Genomic DNA, 13,807 nt, shown 5'->3' on the forward strand with positions numbered 1-13,807 from the left:
ACCAATTTCTCCAAATTTTACTACTTGGAGTCTATCTACATTTCTCGAAAAAAAAAAATATACATTTTTTTCTTTTCACAAAATATCTCATTAAATATTATTTTAATATCAAACTCAATTAAATTTTTTCAAACTCAACAAAAATAAACACAACATATTTCTATGTATCAAACAAGAGTCATCGGGATGAAGCGACATATATCAATATCAATACTATATATATGCCTAGAGCTATTAAACGAGCTAAGCGAGCTCGAGTATCTGTTGTTCGAGTTCAACTTGAACTTGTTAGCGGTACAGGCTCGGCTTGGCTCGTTAAGAATTTGAGTCAAAATAGTGCCTCGAGCATGGCTCGTTAGGCTCAAATTCGAGTTCGAGCTCGGTTCGTAAGGCTCGAATTCGAGCTCGATTTGAATTGTATACATATTATGTATATTTTTTAATATATAAATTAAATATATTTAATTTTATTCCTATTTTTTATAATAAAATATTTAAATTCTAATAATAAATATAAATTTTGATATAAAAAAGTATGTATATATATATTATATTAATATATAAATAATATAAATATATTATCACTAACGAGCTCAAATGAGCTACTCGCGAGCTCGGATTGTTTGTAGAAAAGATAATTTTCGAGCTCGAGCTCGGATCGTTTATCTCTATAAATGAACCGAGTCGAGTTGTTAACGAGCCGAGTCGAGCTTGGCTCGCGAGCTACTCGATTCGTTTAACAGCTCTGTATATGCCTTAACAAAAAGTGACTACTTAAAACTACATGAATACCCTTCTCTTAAGTTTTTATTTTCATCTATATCCCTAAACCTAAAAACATAATAAATATAACTATTTATTCTACTATATTAATTAAACTTATTAATTCTATTATCAACAATATCAAATTTATTAATTCTATTATATAACCATATTATATTTATTTTACATAACACAATTAAATTTATTTTTATTAAAATTTACTTTTATATTAAGACATAATAATTATAGGATCCTTTGTTTGAAAAAAAATTAATTCATGAAAGAAAATTACGTTTTTTTACGAGTTAGATAATACAAAATAAAAATAATTAATGCATTTTTTATTGTTATTTTTGTTTATTTTGCTTTCAATGAGTGCATGTTATTTTTTAAAACTATAGATAATTAATAGAGTAAAATAAAAGATATTTAGATTAAATTTTATATAAAGAATATTAATATATTTTGAAATACAATTGTACTAATCATTTTTTATATATATTTTAAAATTGATCTATAACATTTAAATATATTTCTTTGTATATATAAAAATAGAAAATATTTGTATTTACTTTTCTTGGAGATTATGTTTAAATTAATTTTTCTATAAATATATTTATTAATATTTAATTATTCGTGTTATAAGAAAAACTAATTATATATGATCTGCAAGGATTCTATGCTGACAGTAAGGTGCTGAATACATAAAATTTACTAATATTTTAGAATTTTCTTTTTTTTTTTTAAAAAAAATATTTTCTTTTTTTATTATTATTATTATTATAATAATAATTATTATTACATAATTAATAATTTTTTCATTTTTTCAAAAAATATATATCATACATTAATCTCAAGCCTTGCACGAAAGTGATAAAAAAAGTTGAAAGCGCAATATTTATAAACACGACTTTTACTTTGTTTTCTCTCTGCTCAGCTTTCGTCACTTTTTCTCTGGAGCATTGTTTGCTCTCTTTCGCGGGGTGATTCTGACAAAAATTTGGGGCGATTTGATTGATGAATGTGTGGATCTGGAGCGGCTTGTGCAAGAAATTAATCGCGGAGCTTCATTGGTGTGGTTTTGACTCTTTTCAAGGTAAATTTTGTCGAAGGGATTTGTAGTTTAGTTGTGTTTGGATTTTGAGTAAGATTTTTGTGGCGATTTAGTGCTATTATTTGTTGGTCTGATTTTCGGAGTTGTGAGCGATGAGGTTATTTGATGTATTGATTGCAACTATTTCTGCCTTTTGGGGATGCCAATTTAGGGTTTTGGAGTACTCACAGGAAGGATTATTCTGGAAATTGTTAAATTCTTCATTTGATTGTATTGCATAATGGAATACTGCATAGAATGCAGTATCCAAGCTTCCATTTACGGTTGAAATGGCCTCCTTTTCATGTGAGCAGTATCATTATAAGACTAATCATGTACCAGCAATTCTTCGTTTAGAAATCATTGTTAGGAATTTCCTTCTGACATTGACTGGCATAGGTCATTGAGGAAAGCTTGGTGGATCTGTATGATAATGGCTTCTGAGAAAGAGAAAGAGCAAGATGATCAACTAACTGCATCTCTGAGTGATCTATTCAGCAGTGTCTCTGACATGGTCAAAGGCGAGCTCCAGGTAATTCGACATTTGAATGATGTTATTTTGGTAGAATTTGATTTGAATACATGGTGGATTGGATAAAGTTAGCTTAAGTTGTGATCTTGATACTCAAACTATAATCAGATAATTTTGTGGACTAAATCTGCAATACCCTGGATTTCGAGAGTTTATAAGAGGATTAGAATAAACATATTCATGTGAATACCGAGTGCGCTTCTATTAGTATTATAAGACACTAATAGAAGTATTTTTGCAATTTTTTTTTTTAATTTGTACTATGTTTTGATATAATAATTAATATTCAAAAATCAACGTGCAAAAAAGTAAATAGACCCTTAGAGCCGGACGGAGGTAATATCATATATGATGCTTTCGGCTAACTGCCAAGGGGCCGGGGTCTTAATAAATCTCTTTTGTAACCGCGCCCTTCTTTTTGTTCCTTTAAAAGATATTAATATGCTTCACACTATTATGGTTTTGTTCTTTTGTGAATTTTACCACAGTTTTTTACTATCTAAATTCTTTTTTTCCTCCAAAAATATTATATCAAACAATTATTATTATTTTTTTTTTATAAATTTATTTTACTCTCCTATAGTAGCATGGGCCATTGTTAGTTGTGGTATTGTGCAGCAGTGATATGCAATTGTTTTGGTTCTCTCATCACGGTCGATTAAAATTACAAAAAGAACAAAAATACACCGTTTGTTCTTTTGGAATTTGCTTTCAGTATTTTTACTCCGGTAATAATTGCAATTTCCTGTAAAAATACAATATTCTCTAAAGTTAATGTGGTGTTTAACATTAACCTTTACCATCCATCTAGTGAGAGGTTTGCAAGGGAGAAATCCTTGTATTGAATAGATGATTTGAACCATCCGATGATTTTATTTTTATTTTTTTCTTGGGCATTTGGTAACGACGACTTATTTGATGTCCCAGGGAACAAATAACGTCCTTGAGCTTCTCGAGAAAATGAATGTGAGGGTAGCAGAAGAATACAAAGGCTTCGGTGATGTTGCATCGGGGCTAAGAGTTTTTGTGGAGCAATTAAAGTTGAAAAGCAGCAATTTCGACGTCTACGTCCAACAGCTCGACACCATAGAACAGCAAGTCACCGAATTCGAAGCTATGATTTCTATGCTCGACAAGTATGTCTCTCTTTTAGAATCGAAAATGCAATCTGTTTACCACATGCCTCCTCAATAAATACATTACTCCAATTTTTCATCAACCTTCGATATCCGATTTTGCAATATCTCTTTGCTGTTGATATGGTGGAATCCCAAAATCATCTATAGCTTATGGATTCTACAAACTGTCTCGGCTCAAATTTGGCATAGCGATGTCCAAATTTAGCCTTTTTACGAGTCTAGGTACAAATTTACAATCCCTAATCTTCTTCATTGGATCTGAACTTAGAAATTGGAGTGGAATCTAAACTTAGCTGTAAGCACAAAAACATAGATATACACATACAGCTACAACTCTACACCGATCTCTATGCTGTAGGAATGCTGAGACAATCATTATAAAATTGTCGGCAGGAAGGATTTGGGAAGAAGGCTGTATGGTTCAGTTGAAGAAATAGGGAGAGTCGAGTACATCCTTAAGGTCAAAGTCGCCACGATCTGGCAATGGAGGGAAGGCCAGTGAAGGGAACGAATTTTCGAAGCCTTCCAATAACTGTATATAAGTGAAAGCATTAGGATGTGTGTGGTGTAGATTTTGTGAATAAAAGCTAGCGAGTACTTGATTGTCGAAATGAATGGAGTCGAGGGTGTTTGAGGGAACTTACATTCTCTAGAATCGGCTGGCTGTATAGTTCGACAAACTTCTCTCTCAATATCCGGTTCAAGTCATCGACATTGCACGCGTGAGTCCAATATGAATCATGGACGCCTGCAAAATCAGATAAAAAGAAAAAAATGAATCGATTTATGAGATGTTATGATATATGTCGGGATCTTGGGTGATGTTGATCTAAGAAAGACCTGCAAAATTCAAGCCGGCCCTCTTGCAGGCGATTGCCGTCATCATCATGTGTGAACCATCGAGGGAATGGACAAAATTTGGCGGGAAAGCCGTTCTCTGCTTCTTGACCATAACCTGCAGCGGATTGCTGATCAGAAAACCAATTCGAGAAACAACAAGAAAAACAAGTTTACGATTGGCTTCCAAGAAAAAGAAAGATTCGTCGCTGCCCTTTGGGATCGATTAACTCATTTCGTGATCTAATAGTCCAACAAATCGAGGATCTCGAGTTACCTTTTCCATCTCACAATGCAGGGTCAAAACCTGGAGAGATGTTTTAACCTACAATAACAAGAACAAGTGCTCAAAACCCGGATATATGACATTTTTAATGTACAAACTGTAACAAAAGCAGAGGAACTAGAAAGTCGACAAACTATTTTTGTTGAGATTCGGTAACACTTACACATTGTTTTCTTGTTTTACGGTAAGGCTGAACCACGGGCAGTCCGAGTGGAGTTGTCCAACAAACAGGTTTGTTTTCTAATGCAATGATCTGTTGGAGGACTGTTGTTAGCAAATGCAAAATTTAATTACTGCTAGATAAAGAAATTGCATATGATTTAGTTAATGTTTTGTATGAGTAGATTACACATAAAGATTTAGCTTATAAGCCAAAGTTATTGTGATAAAAACTAAAATATCGCATAATGATTACGATGAGCCATAGTTATTCTACATTATGTCATTTCAACATTTTAATAGGGAGGGACATAAAACATGTCACAATTTCATCACTAGAAAAATGATAAAAATGAGAATAGCATGAAAGATAGATGAACCAATAAGAGCACATCGGAAGAATGCAAGCGAAATTACGAAAAATAGAATAAATATAATTAGTATATTTTTTAAAGAAAGATACGTGGTCGTGTATTTCGATAATCTCAATCATGCTGGCATCCAATAAATTTCTGAAAAACTAAAAATGAATCTAAACATGATCAATGCAAAATGCATCATAATGAAGTTGCAACAATGTTGTATATTAAAACTATTTCAGGTGGTTCGTTGCAGTAATTAATTATGGTTATTATGGGCAGGTTTTCCGTAGCATATAGAAACTAACTGGTTGTGTAAAAATTACAGTGCACCTTTGCGCAGTCACTGAGCCAGTTCATGATACTCCGAGCAGCTTCAAACATCTGTCCCAAAGCCGTCAAGGTAACCTACTCATAACAACCAAACAAATAAGAGTCAAATTTAACTAAAAGTAACACAGAAACAGATTCTCTGTGAAGTACTAATACACGGATTCATTAATTTGCTTTCCTTATCAGATATTCTTCAAATGCCGTATTTTGTACCATCAGAAGTGTAAGGATTGTGAAACAAACACCTAATGTTTGACATGATCTCACTGCCGCAAGTGCCATAAACAGATGCATATGCACCAATCAGATAAGAACGATAATTTGTAATTATAAGCATTTTGATAAAAACCGATAAGATGCCTCCACATGATGAATATAATTGATTCGCATAAAGATATAAAGAGTCGGTTTTTCCATACTTTTGCTGCATAACAAGCTCCACCAAAGATCTGTGCATCATCCGCAATTGTGGCACGTTCTTTTAATCTTTTCTTAATTTGATCTCGAGCACCAATATAAGTAACACCATATACTGATGTCATCACAGTCTGTTTGACCAGTTTTCGGTCCACCTGAGCATTTCAATGTAGCAAGCATATTATAAGAAACACACAAGAAGATAGACAATGGAAGGAAACAAGAATGGAAGAACAAATTTCAGGCATACAAATATAAGATCCCACAATGACTTCGGATAAGGTTAGTATCTGAGTAACAAATTATTATACCGATAACCGAGAATGCTATCTTCAATGTCAATCACATTTTAAGAATCTCGAGTTGTATATAACACAATAGAAGTGTTAACCAATGAATAGACCTGATTGATCAATAGTCTTGCATGCAGGGCATCTGGAAATATTGCAGGATCCTTTTGAGCATCATCCTTCATGATAGCATGAACCCTGCAGAAGCATAATCAAGAAAGTAACTTGTGAATTTCCTAATTCACTCGGATCACTACATGAATGACGAATGCAATTCAACTCCCTCACAAGAAAATTGGTGCAAGCACATTGGAGGTTCAAATCACCATATAAAAGTGAATAAAAGAAACAAAGAGGTCCCATCTCACTATATAGCTTTAACGAATATCACATTGGAATCAAGAAATTTTCAATGTTTCCATGTATATGTGTAACACTTTAAAAGCACTTACAAGACCGTCTTGAAGGCCTCACATTTTAGAATATGAAATAATACTATATAATCTACTGACATAAATATTGCACAAGCTTCATTTCTTGATGGCATTGATGAAACAGGATTTCCGAAACTGCCTTCAACACAAATGCCTCAAGGAAAACATAAATTATAATCACCAATGAAGGATGTGAATGAAAATGCACCTGGCAGCAATTCCTGAGTAGACATCGGCAGGCTTTTCCCCAGCAACCAAATTAACAGCAGCTGCCCCAAGCTAAATCAGTAATTCAATGGGACACAATCAGAAAAGTTTGAGGAAAAATAAATAATGTATAAACAAAACAAAGTGAAAACAAGGTAACTGATAGCATAGGTAAATACTAGAATGCTGTCATATAGGATTAGTAGAAAATATTACACATGAAAAAATTGAACCCCCAAACAACTAGAAGTGGATGCAGTGTTAACTAACCGACGCATCACTATTCACAAAACCTCATTTAGACTTCACAAAGTAGCAATCTAACAAGACAAAATCACTTCACTTCACTTATCTTTATCTATTATCTATATATAAACTGCCGTTGTGTTCTTGCTAGAAAGTTTCTTCCAATACGAGCAACAATAATAAGTTCAAATGTTGGCTAACGTAAAGTGATAAAAAAGTACAGCATTTTTCAACGACTAACAAAATCATTCAATGCTTTTGATAGAGTCTTAATAAGATTATCACTGACAAGACAGTCAGAAGCATCACCTTGTCCCTACCAAGGGCAGCATAATGCTGCAAGCCATTGCATGAACCATCCTATAAAAGAAAGAAGATCAAAGAAGAAAAAATTGAGATCATTGGCAGTCATACAAATTACAAGCTGATAACCAAAAGCATTAAAAAATCACGCTGCAATGGCAGTCACAATATTCTTAAGCTAAAAGGCAAGAATGTGATCCACCATACAAAAATTTCAACATAATATTTTACATCACAAGGAAAATCACCCCAGTATAACAACAAAAGTAAATCCATAATACTATTCTGGAAAGCTAACAATAAAATGAGAGGCTATTTTACTATATAAAGACCAGACATAGAGTAAATACTAAGAGTTTATTTGATTCAGATGCCTAACACACAGAAGTTCAATTGTTTTCACAATACTGCATGCTCCATTTAAATAATACCTGGTGCACGGGAATATGTGAAATTGTTGTCTCAGGCGATGGACTTCTCAGGGCTTCAGTAAGATTTATGCTTGCAGCCAAACACTGAAAGGGATCTTCAGCATTTAACCACCAGCGCTTTCCTTCAAGTGGTCTATCTGCCGAATCAAATATATCATCCAAGTGGTTCTCAGTAAATGCTATTCTGCCTTCTAGTGACAACTTATCTACACCATTGGCATATAAATTTGCGATATGTATTTTAAGCCATCGCAAGCCTGAATGTCCAAGAGGTCTTCCCTCTTGGAATTCTAGAATTCCTCTACAAATGTCAGATCCCAAATGATTCAAGTGTGGGTGCATGGGATATGCACGGCCTCGAAAATCAAGGTTGTGTGGATAAAAAAATCCTTCTTCCTCCTTCAATTTCCGCGCAACCTGGTCAATATGGAGAAGATGGCACTTGGTTATCTCTGCAGAATACAATATACATTGATTTTTTAAAATAACAAAATGTTAATCCTACAGCTAGTTTGAGCTCTGTGTCACAACGCTGTGAATGTCTCTCCCTGTTCTCTTTTTTGATTAATTTAACTTTCCATTTCCACTTCTTAATTGAAGTTTCGTCTTCTGTATCGGGCTGCTCTGGCAGAGGGATCTGCAAGAAGCAATACGAACATAACATATGTTGGCGTAATAAAACGAAACAATCTGAAAAGGGTTGCTCATGACAATTTGTAAACTTTATCAAATATTATGAAAATAGTAAAAAATAAGATGCATGTAGCATATACATCATTCCGGTCAACTAAATCTGCAAGCCGGCCACCACTAGCCCATATTCTGTCAATCACAACAAGCACTCTCTGATTCACTCTCCACCTGGTGCTTCCAAGAGTATTCAATGCCTGGCAAGAAGTGGTGCAACTTGAATTTCAAGCGTTAGCCAATCTTACACCCTCTAGTGGAAAAAAACAACAAAGAAAATACAAATTCAAACCTCAAAAACTGTCTTTAGTTGTCTCCTGTCAGTCCTCTTAATTGCTTCACGTTGTTGCCGGGCTCCATGTGTACGCATCACATATGAAGGTAAATAGAAATGTGCCCCTTTTTCATACCTATGATACAACAATGCATAACCATAAAAGAAGATCAAAAGATTCATCTTTTAGTCCAAATATGCAAACAACACACACAGTTCCAGTTGGCAAAACAAAAGTTAGGCCCCAACAATGCTTCTGAAGATTACAAATGACAGCATGTCTATTTCATTGTTGTTATAGATTTATTTCATAAGATTATGGATGATTTCTTCACTAATTTCCATATATACACCTATACGAACATATGATCTTCACATATCAATGAAGAAAGATATAGTAGTCGAACAACATTACACACTAGTACTGGTCACTTCAACAATTTATGATCTATTTTCTGTTTTTCACTGCTGCTACAGTAAACTGCATTTTATTTGTCAAGCGATCATATATTAATTTAAGCAAACCAGAAAAAATAAATACATTTCTAACAAACTACAAACTTTAAATATCTCTAACCGAAGAAAAAAAAAATTAGGGATGAAGGAGGAAAATAAAAAAAAATTGGGATGGAGGAAAAAGTATTATTACCCTGTCCACTTGACTGGAGGCACTAACATTGGCATATATGGAATCACCATGTGCTTGGCCTGGAATTAAATATAACTCTTAGATCTACAAAGTAGTGATAAAGAATGAGAACAGTTAAGGCAACAAATATGTTTTCAACTTGAAGCCATAACATGTGCTTATAAGCATCTTCATGCCCGTCAGATTTAAAAGCTTACTACATATCTCAAACAATATCTCAAATCAGACTTCAAATTTCAAGAACACGTGTTTAAGTGGTATTCCATAATCTGAAGTTTGCAATGAGGCAGTGGAAAATGGTTAATTAACATACGTTTCTCTCAAGGCCTTTACGAACAAGAGGATCGCATTGGATAATCCCATATCTTCTGACATGACTCCTGCTGAAAGTAGAGCATTTCAAAGATTTCACTATGTGTTAGCTAAAAATATAAGGTGGCTATATAGTGGGGTGTATCATTTACTTCATTGCCTTTGTCACAGTTCTAACTGTGTGTATAAATGCAGGCCGAACATCTGGAGTACCATTTGCTGACTGATTAACGGGAGGTTGTATATAGGCTGTTTGTAGAATCAATTCAATGAGGCGGCTTCCAACCTGAGAGTGAAGAAAACATATAGAACTCTAAAAATTACTAATCTTAAACCAATTGCCAACAAGGATTGTTCAGACTTCAGCAAATCATACTTTTACTGCAGCCTCTTGTCCCCACGAATGATGCACAAGCTGTCTGTCCACCAACTGCCTAACTGCTTTCAGCTTTTGCTTTTTTATCAAAGTTGTTACCTTTCGTCGCAATTTATCTTGTTCCTCGTTATCTACATTAGAGTCATCTCCTTCCATCACTGTATCTTTGTTGGCTTTTTTCTTCTTTGCGTTCTCCAGCAAATGGTGTATTCTCACCTTATATATTTCATGAATCTCCTTAATATGATTGCAAATTCTTCAACAAAATAAGCAAGGGAGAACTAATTTGCATAATAGAGAATGCATTAGCTACATATAGCCAATCTATACGTCAATGCAGTTCAAACATATCACAAATTTGCTATGTCACAACTTGGAAGTCATACTCCACAGAATGGGTTCACAAATATTTTCGTCATCAACATCACCATATTGTGCAGGACCATCAACTTGGCACGCACTTCACAATCAGGCTTCATAAAAATTCACTCTCATTATCACAATATCATAAAAGGAGAAACCGTTCAATGTTAAACAATAAGTGGGTCTGAAAAATAACTTGAAGATCGATAAAATGTATAGCTTTAAGAAGCTATTATATCCCTTTTCATGGGTTTAATATCCAAATACCATAACATAAGTCAATAATGAAAATATATATGACCGCTAAGACTGTTTAACTAAAAAAATCTGGGTCTGGGAAATAACTTGAAGTTTAATAAAATACATCCTTAGGAAGCCGATTAATCTATTTCATGGGTTATATATCCAAATAGCATTAGTCAAGAATGAAAAGGTATATGAAAGTTATAACTGTTTCAAAACTAAAATACAACCATACCCATAAAAGAACTGTTTTGGAGTCATAAATTGGTTCCTTGACAAATATAGCAAAAAAATGACGAAACAAAAGGAACAATGATTACAGGATCGTAAACATTGACTACAAATAGAAAAGGGAAGTGTAGAGGCAAAACATCAGGTTGTGTTCTTTTGTGGGTTTTATCGTAGGTTTTTACTATTCAGATTCTTTTTTCCTCCAAAAATATCAAATCAAATAATTACTTTTGTTTTTTTATATACTACAAATTTATTTTACATTCAAGACATCGCATCAATATCTATTTATATCACATCAAACAGCTATTCAAATTCAATTTTTTACCATTCATAAATCCAAATCCAAACCCACAAACAAACACACCCAAAGCGATACTTTGTTCCTCCAAAATGGAGCACCAAAAAAAACACACGGCAAAAGAATTTTCAGCAACAGAGTGTATTACAATTAGCAATATAATCATAATGAGAAGTATGTTTCTGAAAAAACTAAACGAAAGTGTTAATAAGGGATCGGGCCTTTCAACCTAAAACTAATAGGTATTAGGTGGAATGACCCTTCATCCTTATAAGCCAAGGGAGTTCTCACATTTTTTTTCAATGTGTAACATATTTATCACTCCCACTCGAGATGATAATCTTGAAAATTCAAACAAAATCAATACCCAATACGAGCACTAAGGCTCTGATACTATGTTAAGAAGGGACCCGGGCTTTCAACCTAAAATCAATTGTTAAAAAAGAATCCGAGCTCTTCTTAACATCGACATAGTGGTTTTAGATTGAAAGTCTGGATCTCTTCTTAACATCGACATAATATGAAAACCTAGATTTCGAGTTCAAGTCCCACCGTCCCCATTTCGGTATATGCATATGCAAGTTTCGCGTATCTCTCCTTGCACCTGAGGGCATGTAGGGAACTCCCGTTTGCGGATAGATAAATTAATGATGTGTTTTCCTAATAGCTTAAACTTTTTGGTGGACAGTAATTCTGATCTTCCGACATAAAGCACTTAAGAATCAGTCATTCAATATTCTAAGACAATGCAGTAATTCACATCTCTTACATTAAACGCTAATTCAGAAATTAAAAAACTACTTCGTAATAAATCGTCTCATATCATATCTGACTCACCTCCTGTTCAATTGCCGAACCAATTGCGCAAGCAGCCTGTAACACATTAGCAGATCCATGTTCACCCCCGGTCATCAACATAGCCGTTAACTTATGCATGGTTATAACAGCCATCATATCCGCCGGCAAGTGATCAAAGTACTTAGCATATCCCATCTTGTTCTTCCCTGCCCTAATCAGCTCCTGATCTTCCAAAATCTTGTTCCTTAGAGGCTCGAACCACCCGAGGAATAAACTCTTCATGTATGGCAAATTTGGGGCCAATTTCTGCTTACACATATCATTCAAAAGCTCCCTGTACTCCTTCACTGCTTGCTCCCATGCCTCTGTCTCGATCTTAACCTGTCTCCTCTTCAGTTCTCTGTACTTTGAACTCCATAATCCTCTACGGTTAGGTTCCCTCCAGTGCGTACGGTTCTGCCTTATTTCATCTATTTTCGCCTCCTTTAGTAGCTTTTGAACCTCTTTACTTACAGAGTCTCCGCCATTGTTGTCCTCCTCTGCATCAGTGTGCGCCACTTCCACCGCCTCCGCTGCACTGGCGTAGCTCCGGCAGCACAATCCATTGACATTCATCTGGTTCGCCGCCGATAGGAGCGGCGGAAACTCTTCCCGCCGAGAGATATTGCCGACTTTGCGAATACCTAGAGAAGAAATGCTCGCCTTGGAGAACGAATTGGAATTAAATCGAAATCTCAACTTGAATTCGCCGGGGACGAAGGGTGGATCTCCGGCGAATCTAGGAAAACCGCACGCGCTTGAGTATGAGTGTGGATTACAACTGCAGGACTTCGACGGAGCTCTTGAACTGAATTGCTTGGCGATGTTCCGCCACATAACTGTGGGGTTGTGTTGCGGATTGAGCGCGTGAATTATCGAGCTCGAAACTCCGATGAACGGTGGTTTTTGCGGCGGACATCAAACTTCGAGACGGGAATTCCACAGGTGGCGAAAAGGCATTCAACTTTTGCGGAGGCGCTGTAGAAATTCATCCGGAGGCTATGTGCCCGGCAGGATCATCAATTCTGGAGATGTGCAATGCAAAAACGAAATCAAAAGTCAGTATTAGCAGGTCAGGTGTTCTACGGCTACAGAAACAGAGGTTTCCGCCATGTTTGGAACTCGGCTGCTGCTTCAGAAAGCGATTCTGTGTTTACTGTTTAGGGCTACTTTCTTATTTTTACAGTTTTCAAACTATCTCGGAAAAACATGTTTTGGTTTGCATTTGGGCTACGTCGCTGGGATGTATATTATTTTATGCTGTTTGAAACTCATATGAAATAAAATGTTAATTTAGTTTTTTTAAAATAATATTTTAATATAATATTTTGTTTAAATAAAATAAGTAATATTAAATGTTTTATTTTTTAATAAAAAAATTAATATTTTCAAAAAATGTAAATCATTTCACTAAACTATTACTTGAAATACTTAATAGAATTTTCGTTTAAAATTTATTTTTAAATATTTTGATACAATAGAATTTTTTTTTTTAAATTCATATAAATATAGATATTTTTTTTAAATAAGGCTTTGGTTAAAAATTATTTTTGAAAAATTTAATAGTTTTTTCTTCAAATACATTAGATTAATATAATATATATAGTTTAAAATTATTTTCAATTTTTTTTAAATTATAAATAAAAATATTCAATTTTATATTTTAGAAGTAAAATATGATTACAATTGTATGATTAAAAATATTC

The 13,807-nt window shown here is 34.3% G+C and overlaps 2 protein-coding genes across 4 annotated transcripts; one reads left to right on the forward strand and one right to left on the reverse strand.

The window, feature by feature from the left end:
• The first annotated feature begins 1,675 nt into the window (after window positions 1-1,675).
• LOC127242145 (biogenesis of lysosome-related organelles complex 1 subunit 2) lies at window positions 1,676-6,730 on the forward strand. 3 transcript variants are annotated; one of them, XR_007836709.1, is made up of 6 exons: window positions 1,676-1,858; window positions 2,255-2,387; window positions 3,315-3,523; window positions 5,496-5,570; window positions 5,687-6,199; window positions 6,348-6,730. XR_007836709.1 is itself a non-coding variant. In XM_051261550.1 (4 exons), coding segments are annotated over exons 2-4 (402 nt in total). In that variant the 5' UTR covers window positions 1,680-1,858; window positions 2,028-2,159; the 3' UTR covers window positions 3,582-3,606. The 3 variants fall into 3 exon arrangements, 1 of the variants encoding a protein (XP_051117507.1); XR_007836708.1 differs by lacking the exon at window positions 6,348-6,730 and adding an exon at window positions 2,028-2,161 and having other exon boundaries at window positions 1,679-1,858; window positions 5,687-5,920; XM_051261550.1 differs by lacking the exons at window positions 5,496-5,570; window positions 5,687-6,199; window positions 6,348-6,730 and adding an exon at window positions 2,028-2,161 and having other exon boundaries at window positions 1,680-1,858; window positions 3,315-3,606.
• Window positions 3,508-13,318, reverse strand: LOC127242140 (DNA-directed RNA polymerase 2B, chloroplastic/mitochondrial-like). Its single transcript, XM_051261542.1, is given in 20 exon segments — window positions 3,508-4,058; window positions 4,171-4,274; window positions 4,367-4,481; window positions 4,641-4,688; window positions 4,813-4,902; window positions 5,501-5,575; window positions 5,920-6,072; window positions 6,321-6,405; window positions 6,850-6,920; window positions 7,404-7,454; window positions 7,829-8,245; window positions 8,334-8,465; window positions 8,602-8,715; window positions 8,808-8,925; window positions 9,439-9,497; window positions 9,752-9,821; window positions 9,903-10,036; window positions 10,127-10,342; window positions 12,102-12,962; window positions 12,964-13,318. Coding segments are annotated over 20 exon segments (3,081 nt in total). The 5' UTR covers window positions 13,021-13,318; the 3' UTR covers window positions 3,508-3,947.
• Window positions 13,319-13,807: the final 489 nt, after the last annotated feature.

The sequence above is a fragment of the Andrographis paniculata genome, unplaced genomic scaffold (assembly GCF_009805555.1).
Source record: "Andrographis paniculata isolate CXL003 unplaced genomic scaffold, ASM980555v1 Contig86END, whole genome shotgun sequence".
In the NCBI taxonomy this organism is placed as follows: domain Eukaryota; kingdom Viridiplantae; phylum Streptophyta; class Magnoliopsida; order Lamiales; family Acanthaceae; genus Andrographis; species Andrographis paniculata.